General features: G+C 45.8%; 1 protein-coding gene across 3 annotated transcripts in view; it reads left to right on the top strand.

Moving 5' to 3' along the window:
• UBL7 (ubiquitin like 7) overlaps nt 1-20935 on the top strand; it is a 162367-nt gene extending 141432 nt beyond the window's left edge. For 2 of the 3 annotated variants that reach the window (XM_078685072.1, XM_078685073.1), the window contains exons 8-10: nt 3063-3230; nt 16175-16297; nt 19223-20935. In XM_078685072.1, coding sequence (XP_078541198.1) covers nt 3063-3230; nt 16175-16297; nt 19223-19363 — 432 coding nt within the window. In that variant the 3' untranslated portion in view covers nt 19364-20935. The remainder of the gene's footprint in view (nt 1-3062; nt 3231-16174; nt 16298-19222) is intronic. The other variant, XM_078685074.1, reaches the window with a different exon arrangement.
• The last annotated feature ends 623 nt before the right edge of the window (nt 20936-21558 follow it).

Below are 21558 nucleotides of genomic sequence, written 5' to 3'. Positions count from 1 at the left end.
CTGTCTGTGTGTGTGTGTGGCTCTGTGTGTGTGTGTGTGTGTGGCTGTCTGTGTGTGTGTGTGGCTCTGTCTGTGTGTGGCTCTGTCTGTGTGTGTGTGTGTGTGTGTGTGTGTGGCTCTGTCTGTGTGCGTGTGTGTGGCTCTGTCTGTGTGTGTGGCTCTGTCTGTGTGTGTGTGTGGCTCTGTCTGTGTGTGTGTGTGGCTCTGTCTGTGTGTGTGTGTGGCTCTGTCTGTGTGTGTGGTTCTGTCTGTGTGTGTGGGTCTGTGTGTGTGTGGCTCTGTCTGTCTGTGTGTGTGTGGCTCTGTCTGTGTGTGTGTGTGGCTCTGTCTGTGTGTGGCTCTGTATGTGTGTGTGTGGCTCTGTGTGTGTGTGTGGCTCTGTCTGTGTGTGTGTGTGTGTGGCTCTGTCTGTGTGGCTCTGTGTGTGTGTGTGTGGCTCTGTGTGTGTGGCTCTGTCTGTGTGTGTGGCTCTGTCTGTGTGTGTGGCTCTGTGTGTGTGGCTCTGTCTGTGTGTGTGTGGCTCTGTCTGTGTGTGTGTGTGTGGCTCTGTCTGTGTGTGTGTGTGTGGGTCTGTCTGTGTGTGTGGCTCTGTCTGTCTGTGTGTGGCTCTGTCTGTGTGTGTGTGTGGCTCTGTGTGTGTGTGGCTCTGTCTGTGTGTGTGTGTGTGGCTCTGTGTGTGTGTGTGGCTCTGTGTGTGTGTGGCTCTGTCTCTGTGTGTGGCTCTGTGGCTCTGTCTGTGTGTGTGTGTGGCTCTGTCTGTGTGTGTGTGTGTGGCTCTGTCTGTGTGGCTCTGTCTGTGTGTGTGCCTCTGTGTGTGTGTGTGTGTGTGTGTGTGTGTGTGTGTGTGGCTCTGTGTGTGTGTGGCTCTGTCTGTGTGTGTGTGTGTGTGTGGCTCTGTCTGTGTGTGTGTGTGTGTGGCTCTGTCTGTGTGTGTGTGTGTGTGGCTCTGTCTGTGTGTGTGTGCCTCTGTGTGTGTGCGTGTGTGTGGCTCTGTGTGTATGTGTGGCTCTGTGTGTGTGGCTCTGTGTGTGTGTGGCTCTGTGTGTGTGTGGCTCTGTGTGTGTGTGGCTCTGTGTGTGGCTCTGTGTGTGTGTGTGGCTCTGTGTGTGTGTGTGGCTCTGTGTGTGTGTGTGTGTGTGGCTCTGTGTGTGTGTGTGTGTGTGGCTCTGTGTGTGTGTGTGTGTGTGGCTCTGTGTGTGTGTGTGTGTGGCTCTGTGTGTGTGTGTGTGACTCTGTGTGTGGCTGTGTGTGTGTGTGTGTGGCTCTGTGTGTGTGTGTGTGTGTGTGGCTCTGTGTGTGTGTGTGGGGCTCTGTGTGTGTGTGTGGCTGTGTGTGTGTGTGTGGCTCTGTGTGGATAGCTTTTTTTATAGGTGGCTCTATGTGTGGGTGGCTCTCTTTGTTGGGGTGGCTCTGTGTAGGTGGCTCTATGTGAATGACTCTGTGTAGGTGGCTCTGTGTGTGTGGGTGGCTCTATGTGTATTTGGGTGGCTTTGTGTGTGTGTGGCTCTGTGTGGGTGTAAATGCAATAGGTCATGCTTTTGCGAGCGATTAAGCTATTGGCATTGTAAATGACAATGCCATTTATTTAACGATTAAGCTATTGGCATTGTAAATGACAATGCCATTTATTTATCATTTTTAAAAAAACAGTCATGATCAATGCCAATAACTCTACCTTTAATAATGCCGAGACCATTGCATTGTAAATGCTTGTTCTTCCTTTCGGCAGTTGTTGTGCTTTCAGGTTTCCCATCTCTTTCCTCAACAAGCATTTCTCCTATCACCCCACCCCCACCCCCACCCCCAACCCCTCCTTACCACCACTACTTGACTCCGTATTTCTGTCTTGGATGCTTTTGTTTTTGCTACTTTCCTCAGCACTTGTTTATTTTCTCCGCTTAGTTGCCTCTCTCGGTAGATCTCAAAACTAGTCTGAAGATTCCTGTACATTATGAGGTCGGAGTACATGACATGATGTAGTTAGAATGCTTACTCCGTAAGATACTGCGCTCAAATTAACATCTTGACCTAGAGACAATGTTGCCGTGTGAGGCCTTTGTAAACACTGTGGTTTTAGTTCTTCTTATGGCTTTACTTTTAATCTCCTTGCAATATAATGAAGGTACCGACCTAATGCTGCAGTGTTTCAAATATGTGGAGTCTGCTAACACCAGCTATTCCTTGGCATACCATAGTGTAGGGAGAACGCTGGATGTGAATGGTGCCTCAGACAATCTGAGCAGTGGTCCCATTATCTCCAAGCAGGTCTTCATTCAGAGCTACCTTACAGCAGAAATTGTCTTAGTTGACAGCTCTCTGGGATAAACGAATATTTCACCTAGAGGTGCAACTACTATGGGTTTTCTGAGGTGCGGTTCTATGGGCTGTTCCAGCAAATATGGCGAGATGATAAACTGCACGCTCATTGAGTTAGAAAAGGAACCTAGTTATGGGACAATGAACGTTGATTTCCCAGACGAGAGCCAGTAGACTCTCCTCGCAAAGACTTGGGTAAAAAGGACTAGTGGCATAGGTATACTCTGCTGCCACTGACTGACCGTATCCTTTAAGTGAGAGGCTGCACCACCCTGTATGATGGGCAGATGTAGACTTTGCTCAGTCAGAGAGCTAACGCAAACGTTCACGGGGAACTGCCGGTAGCCTCACAGAAGTTGAGTCCACTGGGGGACGAACACAGCATCGGCAGACAGTCAAACACTAGGATGACACAAGTATCTGTACAATGCAAGGGCATTCTTTGCTACACCCATCTGTATTGGAGATGTATGAATATATTGCAATAAATTATGTGCAATGTATTTAATACCCCCTCACCTACAGTGTACGGTAGGTATCTCAACAAGCATAAGTGTTGGAACGCTTTTTCTGCTTGTCTCACACACTATTGTGCCACTTTTTTTAGTGATGGCACTTGCCAATGTTTTCGCTGCTTTTAAAGGTAGTTAAATGGGTGGTTTATGGCTAGGACTTAACCTAAAAGTAACTTGTCTTTATTTTGTGTCTTCTGTATTGTTTTGAATTGTCTCATCTTATTTTTCTAGAGCTCAAGGTCCACCGCTTCAAGCAGCACGTCTGGCTCTCGCCCTGCTTCACTTGGATACACTGGTGCTGCTGGGCCTCGTCCTATTACACAGAGTGAACTAGCGACTGCGCTTGCCCTCGCCAGCACCCCTGAGAGCAGTTCCCACACGCCTACTCCTGGTACTCAGGCAAGTGACACTTTTTATTGGGGCTGCTACAAATATCGTTATATCAGGACCCTTGCCACGTCACTCCGCAGATATTAGAGGACAACATGAGTACCATTAAAATTGATTCTGCATACTTTTGTTTTTTATCTTTGGCCGTTTTACATAACAATGCTGTATTGGGAGACACAATAGTAGTGTACGGTGAGCGGAGAAAAATACAGTATGTGTCCGTTATATAGAACACATACATCAGGCATTATGCAGAACAGAAAACCGTCAGTGACAGCACATCCTCCCACACTCCACTTAGCCCGGGGTGTAACCACAACTGTGAATCACGGAGTTGTTGCTGCATACTTGCCTTAATGCACAGGTTGACTACAAATCTATACCTGATTTTGGTTCGAAAAGTTATATATTTATTGACAAAATCTGAACATGTGCTCGAACAGGTGGAATCACTATATTACCTTTCTTTTTCTGAACCTTCTATTGACAGTGTAGTTTAAGCCTCTATATGTCCAAGATCAGTCTCCGCTCTTTCAAGCCCTCTAGATATATACACCACAAACCCACTCCAAGAACATAAATACTTGTCAGATATACAATGTACAGAGTACCACTTACATAAAACAACCACGGTCTGTGTCTCCTCCAGCCCTCTCTACAAGCACAGAGGCAGCAGCACACTTTTAATATAGACCAGAGCAATGGGCTAAGACACTTTTCTAAGAGCTTAGGCTTTTTGCCACACGCTTCATGGGCCAGACCTCGCCATATGTGGCTAATGAATGCTAAGCATTTTTTGTGTAGTCGGTAGGGGAAATGTATGCATTTTGTCACTGAATCTGTCAAAGATTCGCCAGCCAGACTGGTAATTCTTAGTGTGTTTAACAGCAGGATTAAAAGAAAATTTACTTCTTCGAATCCTTAAATCTTTTCCTATGGTTAGGGTTTTCTATTTTTTGTGTTTGCTTTATAAGCAATAGTGGGTATTTTTCAATGTTTTTCCATTTTTTAAAATGAAGAGGTTCTACGTATTTATATTTTTAACGTTCCAAAAAATGTGAGGAGTACAGTTTTTATCCAGTTTTTTAAAAAAAACATGCAGAAAACTTAATCTGTGATGTTTTCATTGTAATCACAATCTGAAAGACACATGTTAGTGATAGATTCCTTACCTTAGAATATCCCCAGGCCTCAGACTGGATCCGGAAAGTTTTGCTTAGCTGTACCCCTGCGTATCAGTAGGTGGCGTCCTGCGGCTCGGCATCCGTCACTGGCATCGTCAGCGCCGGGATGATGTCACGGAGAGTCGTAGGCACCACCCATGCGCGCTGACGTCGGTTCTTTCTTTTTCTGCGCCAGAAAGAGCAGATCCAGATTAAGCACATAACTCAGTCATTTTTTGACTCTTTTTGAGACTTTTGTCTTCCCTTTTTTCTCCTGGTGCACGTAGGGATGCCCGGCTTTAAGTCTTGTGGGTCGTGCCTCCGTAACATGTCGGTGGCGGACCCACACGATGTGTGCCTCTACTGCCTGGAGAACGAACATGATTCCCGGGACTGTCGAGACTGCCGAACCATGGCCTCGAAGGCCTTGTGGGAGCGGCGCCGGAAGTTGCTGGAGGTCCGGCACTCCTCTCACCGCCACTCCGGGTCTCGGGTCGTTCCCGAGACCGCTCGTGGGACCGGAGTCGTCGCTCCTTTGCCTCCAAGTCTTCGCCCTCGGATTCCGGTATGCAGCGCCATAAAAAGGTCGAAGAAATGTGTTTGCTCTCCAACATCCCCCCTCGCTCTCTGGAGGCAGACTAGGGGGACAGGGGCTCCACCCCTGCGGTTCCTTTGGAGCCGGGGAGTCCCGCGGCCTACCCACTATACCCGGGTCCGTCTGTGACTCCCGAACAGATGCAATCGTTTCTTGCTGCTATGGACCACCTTTTTAGGCTCCGGGCTCCCGCCGGTGCACCTTCGGGCCCCGTGGTCCAGTGTCCAGATCCTGTTGGCCCGGCGGCTCTGCCACTGGCGCCACAAGATCCTGCGCCACTGGCTCCGGCGCCACGAGGTGCAGCGCCACCGGCCCCAGCACCGCCCTCTGCACCACCCCTGGCGCCGCACTCTGCCGTTTATCCCACCTCTGCCACGGTTCCCGGACCATTTTGTTCTGGCATGAGATCCGAATTGGGATGCAGCTCCGGTCTGGCTCCCGGATGGCGCCGTTCTCGCCGCCGTTCGTCCCTTCTCCGGCTCCCTCTACTCCAGAGGCGGACGACGATTGGGACGGGTCCGAGGTCCCCTTGCCCGGCAATGTGACTCCGAAATTCAAAATGCTGACCCTGGCTCAGGTCTTGGCTACCCTCAACCCTGGAGATTTGATGGTAGTGTTGGACTTGCAGGACACCTATTTTCACATTCCTGTCCTGCCGGCCCACTGGCGTTACCTTCGGTTCACGGTAGGCAACAAGCATTTTCAGTTTGCAGTGCTCCCCTTTGGCCTTACAAGTGCTTCTTGGGTGTTCACGAAGGTGATGGCGGTGGTCGCGGCTCATCTGTGGCTCATCTGCGCAGGTCAGGAGTGTCAGTCTTCCCCTACGACTGGCTGTTGAAGGCGGGCTTGCCCCAGGCAGTCGTCAACCACCTCCAGACTAGGGCCAACCTCCTGTATTTGCTGGGTTTCTTCATCAATGTGCCGAAGTCGCATCTGAGTCCCTCTCAGAGGCTCCCCTTCATCGGAGCGGTTCTGGATTCAACGGTGTTTCGGGTTTTTCCTCCCGAACAGCGAGTCCGGGATATTCAGGCTATTCAGGCTATTATTCCGATATTTCAACCTATATCCCGGGTTTCGGTCAGGATGAACCTCCGGCTTCTGGGCCTGATGGCCTCCTGCATCGTGCTTTTGACGCATGCCAGATGGCCTATGCGGGCTCTGCAGTGGGACCTAAAGTTCCATTGGACGCAACATCAGGGCAACCTGTCCGACCATGTTCAGATCTTGGAGGACATGGCACGACAGTTGCAGTGATGGCTCACGAGTCGCGTTGGGTCAGTGGCAGATCCTTCTCCCTTCCCCAAAAGGAGCACACAGTGGTGACAGACGCGTCCCTCCTGGGATGGGGTGGCCACTTGGGAGAGGCGTAGATCAAAGGCCTCTGGTCTCTGGCGGAATCCCTGCTCCATGTCAGCCTTCTGTAGCTGCGGGCGATCCGGCTTGCACTGAAGGTATTCCTTCCCTCTGTCTGGGGAAGTGTAGTGCAGGTGTTCACAGACAACACCACTGCCATGTGGTATTGAAACAGGGCGGGGTGGGGTCTTCGACTTTATACCAGGATGCTCTGCGCCTCTGGTCATTGCTGGAACGCCAAGGCATTACCTTGGTGGTTCAACACCTGGCAGGTTCTCTGATCACCAGGGCGGATGAACTCAGCCGCCGGTGCTTGATGGAACACGAATGGCGTCTGAACTCGGATGTGGAGCAAGGTCTCTTTCAGCATTGGGGAGAGCCTTGGTTAGATCTATTCGCCACCGAAGAAAACGCGCAATGTCACCAGTTCTGCGCGTTGGAATTTCCAAGGCAGCACTTGCTCTGCGACGCTTTTCGCCGCGAGTGGAGTTGCGGTCTGTTGTACGCCTTTTCGCCTATACCACTTCTGCCCAGAGTGCTGAAGAAGAACTGGCGCAACCGGGCCCAAGTCATTCTTGTGGCTCTGGACTGGGCTCGAAGAGTCTGGTATCCTGAGCTACTCAGAATGAGAGTCGATCCCCCGATCCGTCTGCCTCTTCGGGAGGATCTTCCGTTGCAGCAGCAGGGGGCGGTCCTTCACCCGAACCTGTCCAGCCTCCACCTCCATGCGTGGAGATTGAGCGGCAACAGTTGACACCTTTCGATCTTCCTCCTGAAGTTTGTGATGTCATTCTGGTAGCCAGGCATCACTCCACCAAAACAGTATGCGCCTGCCGATGGAACAAATTTGTGGCATGGTGCCCCTCTTTCTACGGTTCTTCTGTTCCTTCTCTCTTTGGCTCAGCAGGGCTCTGCTTTGGGCACTATTAAAGGTTATCAAACGGCCATCTCTGCCTTTCTGCGGCTTCCAGATCAGCCTTCTCTTTTAAAGTCCCCGGTTGTTAACTGTTTCCTTAAAGGCATTACGCACATGTTTCCACCCATGCTCTTCATAATGCCTCAGTAGGACTTGAATCTTATCTCGACTTTTCTGATGTGCGCTTCCTTCGAGCCCCTTCATAACTGTCCCTTGCATCTTCTCACCTTAAAGACTGCTTTCCTGGTTGCTATCACCTCTGCCAGAAGGGTGAGTGATTTCCAGGCTCTTTCTTCTTTACCTCCTTTCCTTTCTATTCATCCAGACAAGGTGGTTCTGAGGTCCCGTCTTTCTTTCTTGTCAAAGGTTGTCACGCCCTTCCACATCGGGCAGACCATCACTTTGCCCACCTTCTTTCCGCATCCTTCCAGAGAAGAAGAGAGACTCCACCGCCTGGACCCAAAACGTGCGCTCGCATTCTACCTGCAGCGTACACAGCGGTTCCAGTTGGATGATCAGCTCTTTGTCGGCTACGTGGGCGCCAAGAAAGGTCGGGCCGTGCACAAACTGACCATCTCCTAGTGGGCCATTCTGTGCATCAAAGCATGTTACTTCTTGGCCAAGAAAGAGCCTCCTGTGGGGCTGCGTGCCCATTTTAACAGGGCGACGGCAGCCACTGCTGCCTTGGGACGTGGTGTTCCCTTGCAGGACATTTGTCAGGCAGCTACGTGGGCCTCGCTGCACACGTTTACCAAACACTACTGCCTTGACAGTCCGGTCCGGAGAGATGGCTTCTTTGGCCGTTCTGTGCCCTGTGACTTTCTGGTGTAATCTTGTTCGCAGACCCACCACCGGGGTTGGTATTGCTGGGGTATCTATTCTAAGGTAAGGAATTTATCACTAACTTGTCTCTTTCAGATGCAAAGTTACTACTTGTGTAACTATATATCTGTAAGAGACATTAGTTAGTGATAGATTCCTTACCGCCCCACCCTTCCTCCCCGTCCTTACTAGGGTTAAGGTCATCCCTTTTAGGGCCCTAATTTTTTCCACCAGTGGTCCGTATCTTGCATGGCTCTGTGTTCCTGGCGCGGAAAGTCGTGTGCAGAACTGACATCAGCGTGCTTGGGTGGCGCCTAAGTACTCTCTGTGAAGTCATCTTGGCGCTGACGACGCCAGTGATGGACGCGGAGCCACAGGACGCCACCTACTGATGCGCAGGGGTACTGCTAAGCAAAACTTTCCTAATCCAGTCTTGATGCCTGGGATGGTTTAAGGTAAGAAATCTATCACTAACTAATGTCTCTTACAGATATATTGTTACACAAGTAGTAACTTGTGCTTCTGGTTACTATAAAGATGTGTGGGGCTATCAAACTGCTAAAATATATAAAAGTGGTGGAAAATAGATTTTAAAGATTCCAGAAATCACTATGTTGTGTTTTTCCTTATCACTGACCACAAAGAGGCAATGGTCCTTCAGAGTCCAAACCTGAACCAGAAACATTCTGTGAGGCCATTTGAGGCTTCTCATATGCTCTATTTTTTTTAACCTCCTCTTGATCCTTCCACTGCTCTAGGGGCCATATGTATGAAGACATTTTCCCATAGACACAGAATGGGTAAAACCCTTTTATACATCTGGCCCTTAATCAGAAGGATTGTGAATGGTAGATCAGGCGGTGCCCATGTACAAAAGAGACGGTGTCAATTGTGAGGCAGGAGGGCCAGAAGGGGCATAGCGAAGCCTACAGCACCAGGGCAAAGTTCCATTTCGGAGAGGGGAACAGAAAAGAATAAGTGACTAGCAGGTGTCTGGTAAAGGAATGATTTTGCAATATAAAAGCAAATTTTAAGAGCTTTGTAGGTGGGCTATTTATTGATGTGTCGCCCTGCTAATTGGGTGCTTCATTGGCTGTTTCGCCTGCATGAAGTTTGTTTTTGTGGAAAAAGAGTAATCATGGCCAGTATCAGAATCTAACAGCCAGCACAGTGGAATTTCACACCATTATAGTGGAAAGAAGTGACTCCCAGTCACCTTTCGCATTGGCACTGTTACTTTGCGGTCCATTGTACTTGAATAACCTGCTTTTGGTATGACCTGACAACCAGGGTCGGACTGGCTGCCTGGCATTTTTGCATGATACCGAGCTGGTGAGGACATGCGTGAGCTTCTAAATAAACAAAGTAAAATAAATGTTTTTCAGTACACGCGGGTCCCCATCAACTAAATCAGCACCCAGCTTTGCAGCATGCCAAAACGCCCGGTAGCCAATTCCGACCCTGCTGACAGCCCAAAGAAGTTGCAAATACCCTTTTCAGAAAAGGAGTCACTGAGGAAGCCACTCAGGATATTGCATAAGATGTCCCTGAGGCACGCTCAGTTGGCTTTCATAGTAGTCTGGCCCCTAATGTCTTTCACAATTGGTTCCACATTCCTAAAAATCAGTGGACAGCAAGCAGATCCGCTTACGAGAATACTTCTGTTTCTGTTCTGGAGAGTTATGGAGGCACAGTGTCGTAGAGGTGCCTATTGGAACCACATTCTGCACTAAGTGCAGGGGTGAGAAATGTTGCTTCTCTTAGTGCAGTTCATGAGCCATAGACACAGGCTACCGCATGGACCGTGGTACACCATACTTCCAGCTACTACACCACAAAAAGCTGGTAACCAATGGAGAATATAAACAGTAAGATTTAATAGACAGTGGTGTACACGAGCAGTGAGTGGCTACCACTCGAGTATTGAATTACAATAACCGATGCTGAACATTCAGATTGGTTGACCTTTTCCAGTATATGGACTGGGTTGCGGTAAAGCAGCAGTGCCCTTTACTGTACAGTAGAGCTGACGATCCGTGTCTTTTGTTGACAATGACAACTACGGATCCACATATTGTGTGGACAAAGAAGTGCATCTGATAATTGTGAAGTGGAGCTAAAATCTTGATCATTTGCTGCTTACTACCAAACAAACAAAGTGTGTGCATGTAAATTTCCATTGACCTGTAAAGAAACTGAAGAGAAGACTGCATGTGCAGCCCTACTCCAACACTGTCTGCAGAAATTCTATTTGCTACAGCCGCATAATGCCACCTGCAGCTCAAGAAACTGAACAATTACTCAAACAGACCCTTTCCACTTTCCCACTGCTTACATAAAAGAAGTTACGATGTGCTGGCAGTTTGTTAGCTAGCAACGTTTTAATGCAGCAGCCATTTTCGTCTTGGAGCATTTAAATGCAGTGAAACCTGTTATACATACCAATACACCCGAGTCCCAGGCACGCCTCACTTTTTAAGCCGAAGAAATCATAATTTAAGCCGCCTCCTGCTTAAAAGTGCCTCCAAATTATAGTAAGCCAGTAGGGAAAATACATTTCTCTGACTTATTTTTTCAAAGCCTCCATTCTCCTTCTATACATGTATAAAATAAATGAACCATTTTAAAAAAAATGTTAAACGGATTGCTTTGATGAATAGTACTGATTTTAAAATGTAGTAACCACTTGTACATATACTATCATTCTCATGGTTGCGGACATTAAAATATGACTGAGCAACAAGCCTACCATTTTTATTTAGCAGTGCATACAAAACTTTCCTTTGACCAACATTTTTCAGAAACAATATCAAAATCAAGTACTTTGAGGGTCATTCCTGTTCAGTATACTGGCATACTTTTTGTTAAGGAATTTTCTGCTGCCATCTGTTGTATTTATTGAGTACTTTTCAGTTTCCACTGAAACGTTATCTATCCCTGCCTGTTGAAATGAGTTGAAACCAAAAACCGGATAGACTACCTATAGTTTACAGCTGTCATAATAGATGAAGATATTGAAGGGTAGTGGAACTACTTTTCTATTCCGCCAAAGAACTCCCAGATCCATCTCTAGATTGCAATGGCAGCTTCCATGGCAGTAAAAGGATTCGGACATTGTTGGGAATAGAAAAGTCCCATGCGTGGCGTTGTTCGTGCACCTCTGCCCTGAGTTCCCCTTCTTCATTGACATCTGAATCCTTGTTACAGATTTCTTTTTCGGTCATGGGCGATCACGGATTGTGCATGTAAACCATAACCTAGGCCTATTGCCCAGTAATGCGGTCTGCTTAGGTCTTGATAGGTGTACCAAGAGCTACCCACGTGAATATAGAGGGCTACTTCCTCTACCTGGAGTTTAGTGGCATGAGTGCAGTTGTGGCAACAATACCCATTCTATTTTTAGTAGAATCAGTAATGTGAACAGGCCTTTTTTACCTGTTACTGGAGTGGGGCTTAGTGGCCCACTCATGTAAAGTTCCATGGCTGTGTATTTAACTCACCCTTGGCCTGCATGAATTGCGTGTAGTGCCAGATGGCAAGTGTGTGCATGCTAGGTTGCATGTGTGTGCCTTTGGATGCTACATAACTTGGAGGCCTGTGATTTCCATTTTGGAAGCCTAGGAGCTGGAGAGGTGCAGACCGTTTCCCCCAGACAGGAAATGTGTGGTGCTCACATTTCTGAAGGAAGGAGTTGGGCACACACACACTGAAGGGCAAGCAGCAGAGCATCCTAAGTGCACAACAAAGTGCTGTTTGATTCCAGGAAGAGTTACTGGTCATTAGAGCATGAGCTTGTTGTCAGGGTGATTGTGTAACTGATAAGGTTGGCACTACCAGGGAATCTTGATAGAGACGAAGGCTTAGTCTTTTGAACTTTTAAGGCGCGTATTTCGGGGCAGGCGGATAGCTGGGTGTGATCTCTGGTTACTCCCTTGGCTTGTGTTGTGGGACATTCAGAAGTGGAGCCATTCTTGCAGTGGCAGACTGTCCCTTTGACAAAGGGCTGTACAGAGGAGCAAGCACTTCAAGAGCCGACACCCCAGAATACTAATTTTAAAGGCCTGATACAAAATCACGTGTCTGATTTCGGCTATCAATGTGGGAGCATGAGTTCATGCTTTCAGCAGCACCCTCTCAAGAGAGGAGAGATCGCCAAACTTCTTGCTGCTGGAACGAAGACTAGGGACCAAGAAGGTTTTCCAGTCTCCCATTGGGTGAGAGGCCATTACCAAGGAGCAAAGAACACTTGCTCTGTGCATGGAGCACCAGTCTTCAGATTGCCAACACCAGTGTGCCCTGTGAAAAGGATCTCATTGGATCCATAGTCCATGTCCCCCTGTGTGCTAGGAGGGGGTTCATTGGGACTGCTAAAGCCAATGCCACTGAGGGCCTGATTACGATTTTGGAAGTGCTGGAGCGGGCCACCGTGCCGGCAACCCGTTCCCGCACAATCAAACCTGTACATGAACCCCTCGTCAGATTGAGTTTCCTCCTTTCTGGGCCTATTTCTAGGCAGTCCCGCAGCAGTGCCTCTGAAAATGGGCACCACAGTAAGAACGCCAAAAGCTGAATCTGCACAGCATGGACTGTAAAATCCATGCCATGCAGGAACTGGAGTGCATGCACACAGGGGCACGTGTGGGGCCCCTCCTGCATGAACCCAATGGCCCTGAAGCAAAAGGGGGACCATAGGACTTCCTTATTTTCCTCTTCGCCACGATTTTCCTGGAGGAGGAACCACCATGAAAACAGGGGCGGGGAGGAAACTCTCAATATGCATATTACGGCCTCAAGATTGCCGCTCCATGGCCAGGGATCTCTAATCCCTGGCAGTTGTGGTAATCACCTGGAGGTCCACCAGCGGCTGTGGCTGAACCACCACCACCACCACCGCAGCGCCCCCGCAGACTCTTAATTAGGCCGTGATTGTTGGGGCCATCACCTGTGCAGTGGAACCTTTGGGCCGTCACCTGTGTATGTGATCCCATATGCCAGGCGGGTACCCGTAAGACTGTTGCGGCAGTCGCCCAAGGATCTGACCTGATTAGGACTGTCACCTATATTTGTGATCCCGTGTGCCAGGAGGATGCTGCTAGGATGGGTGAATCTGTGTCAGGTAAGCATCACCAGCGGAGGGATTCTGGAGCAAATCCAGAAGTCACCTGCAGGACCGTAGCTTGTTCAGACTTACCAGCAAGAACTAAAAACGAGCTACTGCACCTGAAAGCTGTGCCATTTGTGATCACCTGAGCACCCCGAACCAGTCACCCGCTGTAAAGGCGGGGTGCAAGCTGCATATTGTAGAATGTGTGGAAGAGAATCTCCCCCGGCTTGTTGACTCTTCTGAAGGCCACAGTTGGAGTTTGATAAAAGCAGGGACTCCGGCCAATGTGATATTTTATTTTTTTATTTGTTTTAAAAAAATTTTAAACTTAACAGTTTACTGTCCGAGGAGCTTCAGGGCAAAGCCATACTTTGATGCATATTGCTAATGCAGGCAGCCCATGAGGTCTCTGAAAATCCACCAGTGACGCAGAGTACAGTATGGAGGAGGGGGAGACCAGAGTTCCTGCAGATGGAGCACTGCCTAGACCAGCGTGGGTGCTCTAATCTTGAAAGACAACTTGCGTGAATTATTTAGTATTCTTTGTTTAGTTTGTTTAATAAATACAGCTTTTTACACTAAAGATCAGTATTGGACAATCCTCTTATTGGGGTCACTGGGGGTATTTCTAGTTATAAACGCTTCCTTACCTTGCAGGTACCTGATCCCAAAGAGCCTTTGACTGCTTGACCCATGCTACCTCTGGGAGTCAAGTGCTAAAGGGGTAGTAGTTGGCCCAGTTACTCAGGACCCATACTAGGTCAAGCCCCAGGTTATCGGGAGTAATTTGAGAGGTGTACCATTTTTTCAAATGCCTGGCTGTTCATGGGGTAGAATGCTTCATAAATCTACTAGTCCTGTAACAGCGTTCTTGTTGAATCAGAGCTCTGACCATAGCCTCTTTGATTATACCAAGACCCATATTATAGCTGTGTTTGTGTTCTAGCACTGCCCTGATTTTTCCAACTTCACCCAAAAGGACATACTGGAGGTGGAAGTAGGGAGAATTGGTAGTTTCAGAGTTGGAATATCCTTTTGAGTCTGTGCACACCTACAAACTTGGTTAATGATTTTTACCAACTCCTCTCTATTCTCTTCCCACACGGAGACAAATTATACATTTATTCCAGCCAAGGGCAGAAGTAAAACCTTTTCTAGGGTGGGCAGAAAAAAGTTGTTGTAGGGAAAGTGTACTTGCGAATTATCACATGAGCATAACCATACATGCATGCAAATTTGCTCACACAAATGCTTTTCACCAAAACGTACCAATTCCAGGTCTCATTATGTAAATACTTGTGAATTAATGAATGGTGTAAATTTGCACTATTTCGAGGACATGTACCTTGGGTGCAGTTTGCTGTCTTTAACAATTGGGCCCCTAATTATGTCTAACATTAGCCAAGGCGTACCTTTCTTCACTTCTAGAGACTACTATGCCATTGTGTGCTTTTTGAGACCCACATTTGTTTTTGCTTTTATCCAATGTTGTTGTCTTCTTGACGGCTGGTCCGCTCCACAACGTTTTACAAAAACGATGTCAAAACAAACATTGGAAAAACCAAAAGCCTAGCAATCACTGGCAGATCGATTATCAATGCTAGTTTATTTTCATGTTTCGCATAATCTTGCCAAAAGTGGTATTACAGTCATTTTACATATTTTTTCATTATTAGCATGTATCAAACACATAGTTAAGGATGCCGGAAATAAATAGTACCTAAAATTGCACAACTTTAACAGAATGTTTTCTTTAAATTGCTTTCAAAGTAATATGTACACAAAAAATAGCAAATCTTCAACCTTACTTTCAGACTTCTGTGAGTATTTTCATTTAAACCGGGAGCATTCTGTGAGCATTATAGGTATCCTCCAATTGGTTAACTTTGCAAACCTGTACACGTTGTCATAGTAGTACCACTGTAAGTAGTGTAAGCTGAGTTCACAGGATTCCTTACAGCTCTCATTCTATTAAAAAAGACTTCATATTAACGAACCATAAATACAATTTCTAACCGCATAAACCTAGGGATACAAATCTTTCCTAAACTGCCTTCTCAGATCCAGAATGAGGTGCTGTGAACTGGCAGCCTATGGGGTTGTACTGCAGGTAATTGGGCCTGCTCGTCCAATAGGCAAATTAAACATGAAAACTTGATCTCCTTGACTTCAAACGATATGTGCTGGGCGTTAGGCAATAGGAATTCCACACTCTGGGCCACAACCTCCACGGTTGGGCCCAGTATCTTCTGCTTGCCTTGTTGCCCTCTCAAAAGGGGGTCTGACAGCCATGTTTGACTTTTAGATGGGGACAAAAGAAAAGCCATATTTCATGTAGTACAATCAAAACCATTACTTTTGCGGATCATAAGGATGGAATCTTAGAAATGAAGACAGTTTCTTGTACCAGCTATTAGTAGGTATGGTTTACATAATGAAGCAGATACTTTAGCCAAATGCTTTAGAGCCCAAAACAACACTCATTTAGGACAGTTACCACCCACACAGAGTGTTGACATTCTTTGAATTCTTTTACAGCGCTGTCTGACAGGAGATGCAGACAACTTGATGATTTTAGCAAGAAGGTGACATGACCTCTACAACAGTTATATAACGGACAGAGGTGGAGTGATTAGTCACCTTCTCTAGAGTACTTTTTCCCATCGAAGGGAAGCTAATATAATTTTCTTGGTAGGATAATAAATAGTTAAACATCTAATTACCATTTCTTTGGACATGGCAAGTTCACTTAAGTTAATCGCTTCTAACCCCCCACCCCCTCCAAAAAAGAGTCCTGAATAGAAGTAAACTAGTCTATGCTTTTGTGTTTAAATTTCCACAGGCACACCCTATACGTCTCCGCAGTCAGTGGTGCTTTGGGAAGCCCTCCAAAATCCTTGTGAAAAACCCTTGTGCTCCATTTCGTAGTAACTGTTGGTGACAAGGAGACTCTCTACTGCATGTGGGTAATAAGACCAGTGTTCATTTTGATTTCTACAGGGGCATTCATCAGGGACATCTCCAATGTCTACAACTGTCCAGTCTGGAACACCCATCACAAATGATCTGTTCAGTCAGGCCTTGCAGCATGCTCTGCAAGTGTCTGGCCAGCCAGCACCACAAGTAAGTAGCATCCGAGATTCGCAATAACGTTATGGATGGGAGGGAGGAAATTGAAACTGGCTGCGGGTGATGAGATGTTGAGCCTGTGAGTAATGGAACAACTTTAGACGTCAGTACAGACTGCACATTAAATACCTTCTGATAGGAACACTTGGGGCTATTTTCTGTCCTGATGATAATGATGGTGTTTTTCTCTGTTCAACATTGGTTAGTCTCTTATGGTTGCAGAGACTCTCAGAAGCTCGTGAAACATTTGAGCTGTCCCTCATCCTATGCATATCCTGTAAGGTATCCTCAGACACCACTTGGACACAGTTACCAGTAGTAACTGGCAGAGCTAAAATTACTTTCGAAGCTTTCAATATTTTGTAAGACAGAAGAGCTCTTACTTGTGTGTCTGAATGCTTAGTAAAGCCTTAGAAAACTCCTAGGAAGTCGTATGAGCACTGCTGCCCATCGTGCTATATAGCTGCAATTAACTGCTGGCCTTATCAGTTCTTAGCATTAACTGAGCAAGTGAAGTTACTAGTAAACTGCTCGCAGTACCAGCTAAGACCATGAAATGGTCCCTCCGGCTGTAATCGCACACCTCCGTAAATTTAAGATGACTGTAACCCCTCAGAATAATGTAGCTATAAATTACACTTCAGACATTTCATACCGATACCTCAAATTACAAGGCTGGTATTTAAAGGTGTAAACTACTAAGTGATCTCTGGTTAAGTCTGTAAAATCCTGTTCATACTCCCTTATCAAACCCAGTTTAATTTTAAACCTATTTGGATCAATTACCCCGGTCCGTGCTCGTGGGGTCTTGCTTGCCGAGCTTTTGCCATTAAACGAAAAAACACAAACTCGCTTCAGCTTTTTCTTGTGCGGCGTGTCCTTGTCAATTTGTGCCGGCACAGAGCCGTATTTCCCTTTTCTTTCTGATTGGGTATTCAGTATTTTAGTCTCCCTCTGTGTGCTACAGTGCAATGCATCAGATGCCTTGTTCTCAGGAGCAGCAGCTAACAGCTGCTTTAAATCCATTTGATTTCATCCTCAGTGCATCAGGATGTTCACTTGTTTTGTTATGTAACAGAAAAAGGATGTGTCGGGGTGGAGGGAGGTGAGAAATGACTGGAGATCATCATGGCAGTTATTGCATGTATAATATCATAAACTGTTTGCATCAGAAAGCATTTATGTAGTGTCATGGATGAGCACAATTATCCAGAATGCAAGAGTGGAAACGGTAAAGAGTGGACACTGCAGTCCATTCAGCATCTCCTCAGTGGTAGAGGAAGTATTGCTATTGAATATAAAGAAAGGAGTCGTTCTTGTTCAAAGAAAGATGTGACGGATCCACTGTATCCCTGCTTCATGGTTTAACAAAGTACAATGTGACAGAAGGTGTATCTAGTGAAGTTCTTTTAGTAAGTGGATATAGATGGGAGCAACACAATGAAGGGATCCGAAGTCTTCAGTAAAGCCATCAGCACTCTGTAAATGTAATTCATTAACTGATGGTCTGAGACCTAGATGAAGGTAAAACACTGAAGTAATTGATGTAGCCCTAAAGCGGGCAACCTCCATTACACGAGATTGTAAAAGGCTGGTAAATGTGATACCTGTACTTTAAATGAGTTTAATCCGTAGGTGGAGGGATTGACATTGCATTCTGTTATCACCAGTTGGCGGTGGAATGAGTACAGGAATTTGGCCTGGGTTTAGTACAGCTTGATACATTTCTTAACAATTCTTCAGAGGGCCTGGAATGTATGGACCTCCCATTGGAGAAATATAATGAGGATAAGATGCATATTTTAGGTATTGAAGAAACTAACTAATATAAAAATACATAACGTTTTCAGCAGAAGTGTGATGAGTGCTAATTTTCAGGCGGGTGTTGGAAGGAGATTAGTCTCATTTAATTGTATATTTTTTTAATGGACAAATGATTTGTTACATGAACGACCTCCACATATGTAGGAGACAAAGGCAGTAACATAATAAATAAAAAATGTAAGACCGAGTCATGCAAGCAGAGAAACTGAGTTGATTTCATTGTTTTTTTAATCTTTCGCCTCTAGGAGGGGAGAGACTGCAATGTTCCTACCTTTGAGCACCAATTGATCTTTACATGGGCAGATCTTTGATTGAAGGCACTCAACAAGGAGAGAGGGAGAGAGAAAATACGTGTGTGTGTGTGTATATGTATATATATATATATATATATATATATATATATATATATGTGTGTGTATATATATATGTATATGTATGTATGTGTATGTATATATATATATATATATATATATATATATATATATATATATTATGCTCCTCAGATATGATGGACCTGCTTTCAAGAAGTTTATGTGAACTATAATGAGCTGCTATGAGAGTCTTTGATTTGAGAGACAATAAATGATTCTTTCTGCTTGGTACAGATTATCATGACTTAGAGGTTTATGATGGTTTTTTGTGAGCTTAGGGCTAGTTGCGAACCATGCGCATATTACAGGTTTGACCCTTTTGCAATAGTTTACTAACAGATATGTACGTTCAGCATTGAAGAGAAGTGTGGCCCAGTGTGTGCGTATTCCCCTGCCTATGAATAGAGAGCCAGGAGGCAGTATGAATTGCGAATAAGCACAGTGGATAAGCCTGGCTTAGAAATTCCAAAGTTCTGTGCTGTAAGGTGCCTTGAACCAAAAGCATGTTACATTGTCTCTCCTCAGAATACTGTGCATCAGTGGTATGACAACCATGAGTCTTGGCCACTCAGCTAGTGTACGCTCCAATGCCTCCTTTTTATATCTTTCCTCCTTTATATCTCTGTAAGCGTGGGACTTTCGTCACCTCTGAACCGTGTTGTTGTTGTTGTGCACTTGCCTCTTCAGCTCTGCTCACTGTCTTATTCGTTTCTTTTTTCCACAGCAGAGCCAGTGGCAGCCACAGCTCCAGCAGCTAAGGGACATGGGTATCCAGGATGATGACTTGAGCTTGAGGGCGCTGCAGGCAACCGGAGGTGACATCCAAGCTGCTTTGGAACTGATCTTTGCGGGGGGTGCTCCATAGTCCACAATCTCATCCTGAGCAAACTACAGATGACGCAGTGTCTATCAGGATACATTTTGTTAGCCATTCATGGTACCTATGCCCGGTACATTGGCCGCAAGCAAACTGAAAACAGTGCTATCTTAACAACCTTCTACGCTTACGGCAGCTTTTGTGTCATTCTGTTGCTTCATCCAAGCACCGGTCATTCCCAACTAAAGGATTATGAAAAAAAACAACAGAAGCTGTCTGAAATGGAGAAAAACACTTGGCTTCTTGAAACTTGAGGAAATCCCCGACATCCAAATAGTGACTTTTGTCATCCATTTGAACACATTATTGTAATAAAAATATGAGTGTTTTTGTGCGAAAGGAAGCTGGATGGATGTTCTGCTTATTGTATGGCAATCTGAAAGCATCCCATGGAATTCCTTCAGGAGGACCAAGCTACATTGCCCATTCGTGAATTATAATAAAAAACTGTTTAAATCCTCTGTCGCTCCATTGGTTCCCAGTGAGCAAGATGGATTTCCACTAGTGTCTACCCTTGATGTTTGTTATTCTCTTATCACTGGTTCGCGAGCTCTTTGGAACTATGGTTGTAATCCTCCTGTCAAAACAGATGCCCAGCGTATCCTTCATGAAATACATCTAGTTCCTACTTTGCTCTAGTTTTTCTCTGTATATGTCCTAATCCTAACTGGTTTGCACAGGGGTGTTTTAACTTTCCTGCTTATGTCTGCTTTCAATATTTGTGGTAGACTATTGGTGGTATGCTGTTCGTGTCCAAATACTCGGCACATATACTCTTTATGCCCATTCCGCCTGTATACATCCGTGCCAAAAGGCTCTGCTTCTTCTGTATTTTCTTTATGCACAGAGTTTTTGCTTATGATGTGTTTTCTTGATGCTAAGTTTCTCGCCATTTTGTCCATTAACTTTGTTTGTCTGGCTTCTCAGTGCCCTTTGCAGTGTTCTAATATAAACTCTTTAATTGCCTTCTGTTTGGCATCTGCTTTTCCCAAGTACGCTTACCTTGCTCCTTTAGATATTTCCCTGTTACTGGAGTTTAGGATTGTTAAAGTATTTTAACGCTTACTCAAGGTCTCTGGATCGGGGGTGGCCCCTCGCCACACCTGCTCGGCTCTTTTTGTTTTCTCCAGCCCACCGTATTAGTCTTGTGGTTTTTTGCCCACCATAAGTCAAACTTATGTCTAGATGCTTTTGTGCCTGCTTTATGTCTTGCACTGTTCCAGATTCTATGATCCTGACAATGGTCTTCACATATTGGTTCGCTGTTATCCCCACTCGCCACTAATTTTCACTTGCCCCAGGCCCTCAACCTCTTCCTTTGCGCTCGTTTATGATCATATCCTCTCATCTCGACCACCTGTTTGCCTCGTCTACCTTATGTTCTCCAGGCTGAATAATCTTGACTGTTGCATTTTGTACATGTCCTGAGCTGTTATTGGCTTCGCTCTCATCTTCAGTTGCCTGGCGTCCCAGCGTAGCTAACAGTGTATTGCCTTTTATTAATCGAACTTGGTTGTAAATAACTTTGTGATATTGTTTATAATAAAGATTGCAGTAAAATATTTGTACAATTGTGACTTTTTGTACATGTTGAATATTATGGCTATTTGTTTATGGTCTCCCCATGCCCCTAAGACTGTTTAAGGGCAGTGTCTGAATTTGAAAACAGGATGGCAAGTTGTTTTGAGTAAACTGACAACTTTGATAGATCTTACAATAGGAACGATGGTCATTGTCCGACAAGCGGGGTACGGTCCCAAACTGAGGCCTACAAGACTGACTAGGTCTCTTCATCTCTGTTGGCCTAGAAACTTCACTTTTCCACTCCGCCATGCAGAGCAGGAGGATAAGCACTAAGTGTACGAGGTCTCGTAGTGACTGAATTTACTGTAGAGGGAAGGAGATCCCTCGCCATAAAATAGCCCTTGAGGCTTTGACCTTCTAGACCAGAGGAAGTTGACAAAACTCCCTTGACAGTTCAGTTCCTTGGAAAAATATGCTAACCTATGTGGAAATCATGCACATTTTTGTGGTATAACTTGCAAGAAAAAGTGCAGATAATAGTGTCAATTTAAGGACTACATGATCAATCTACGTCAAATTTGCACGCACTCTACTGACTCATTTTAAATATCCCGAAATGTTAGCATGCACGCTAACTAAAATTGGCTGAATTGTAACTT

This window comes from Lissotriton helveticus, chromosome 3_2 (genome assembly GCF_964261635.1).
Source record: "Lissotriton helveticus chromosome 3_2, aLisHel1.1, whole genome shotgun sequence".
Classification (NCBI taxonomy): Eukaryota; Metazoa; Chordata; class Amphibia; order Caudata; family Salamandridae; genus Lissotriton; species Lissotriton helveticus.
Note: the sequence above shows the minus strand (reverse complement) of the source record. Positions and strands in the feature narration are given on the sequence as shown.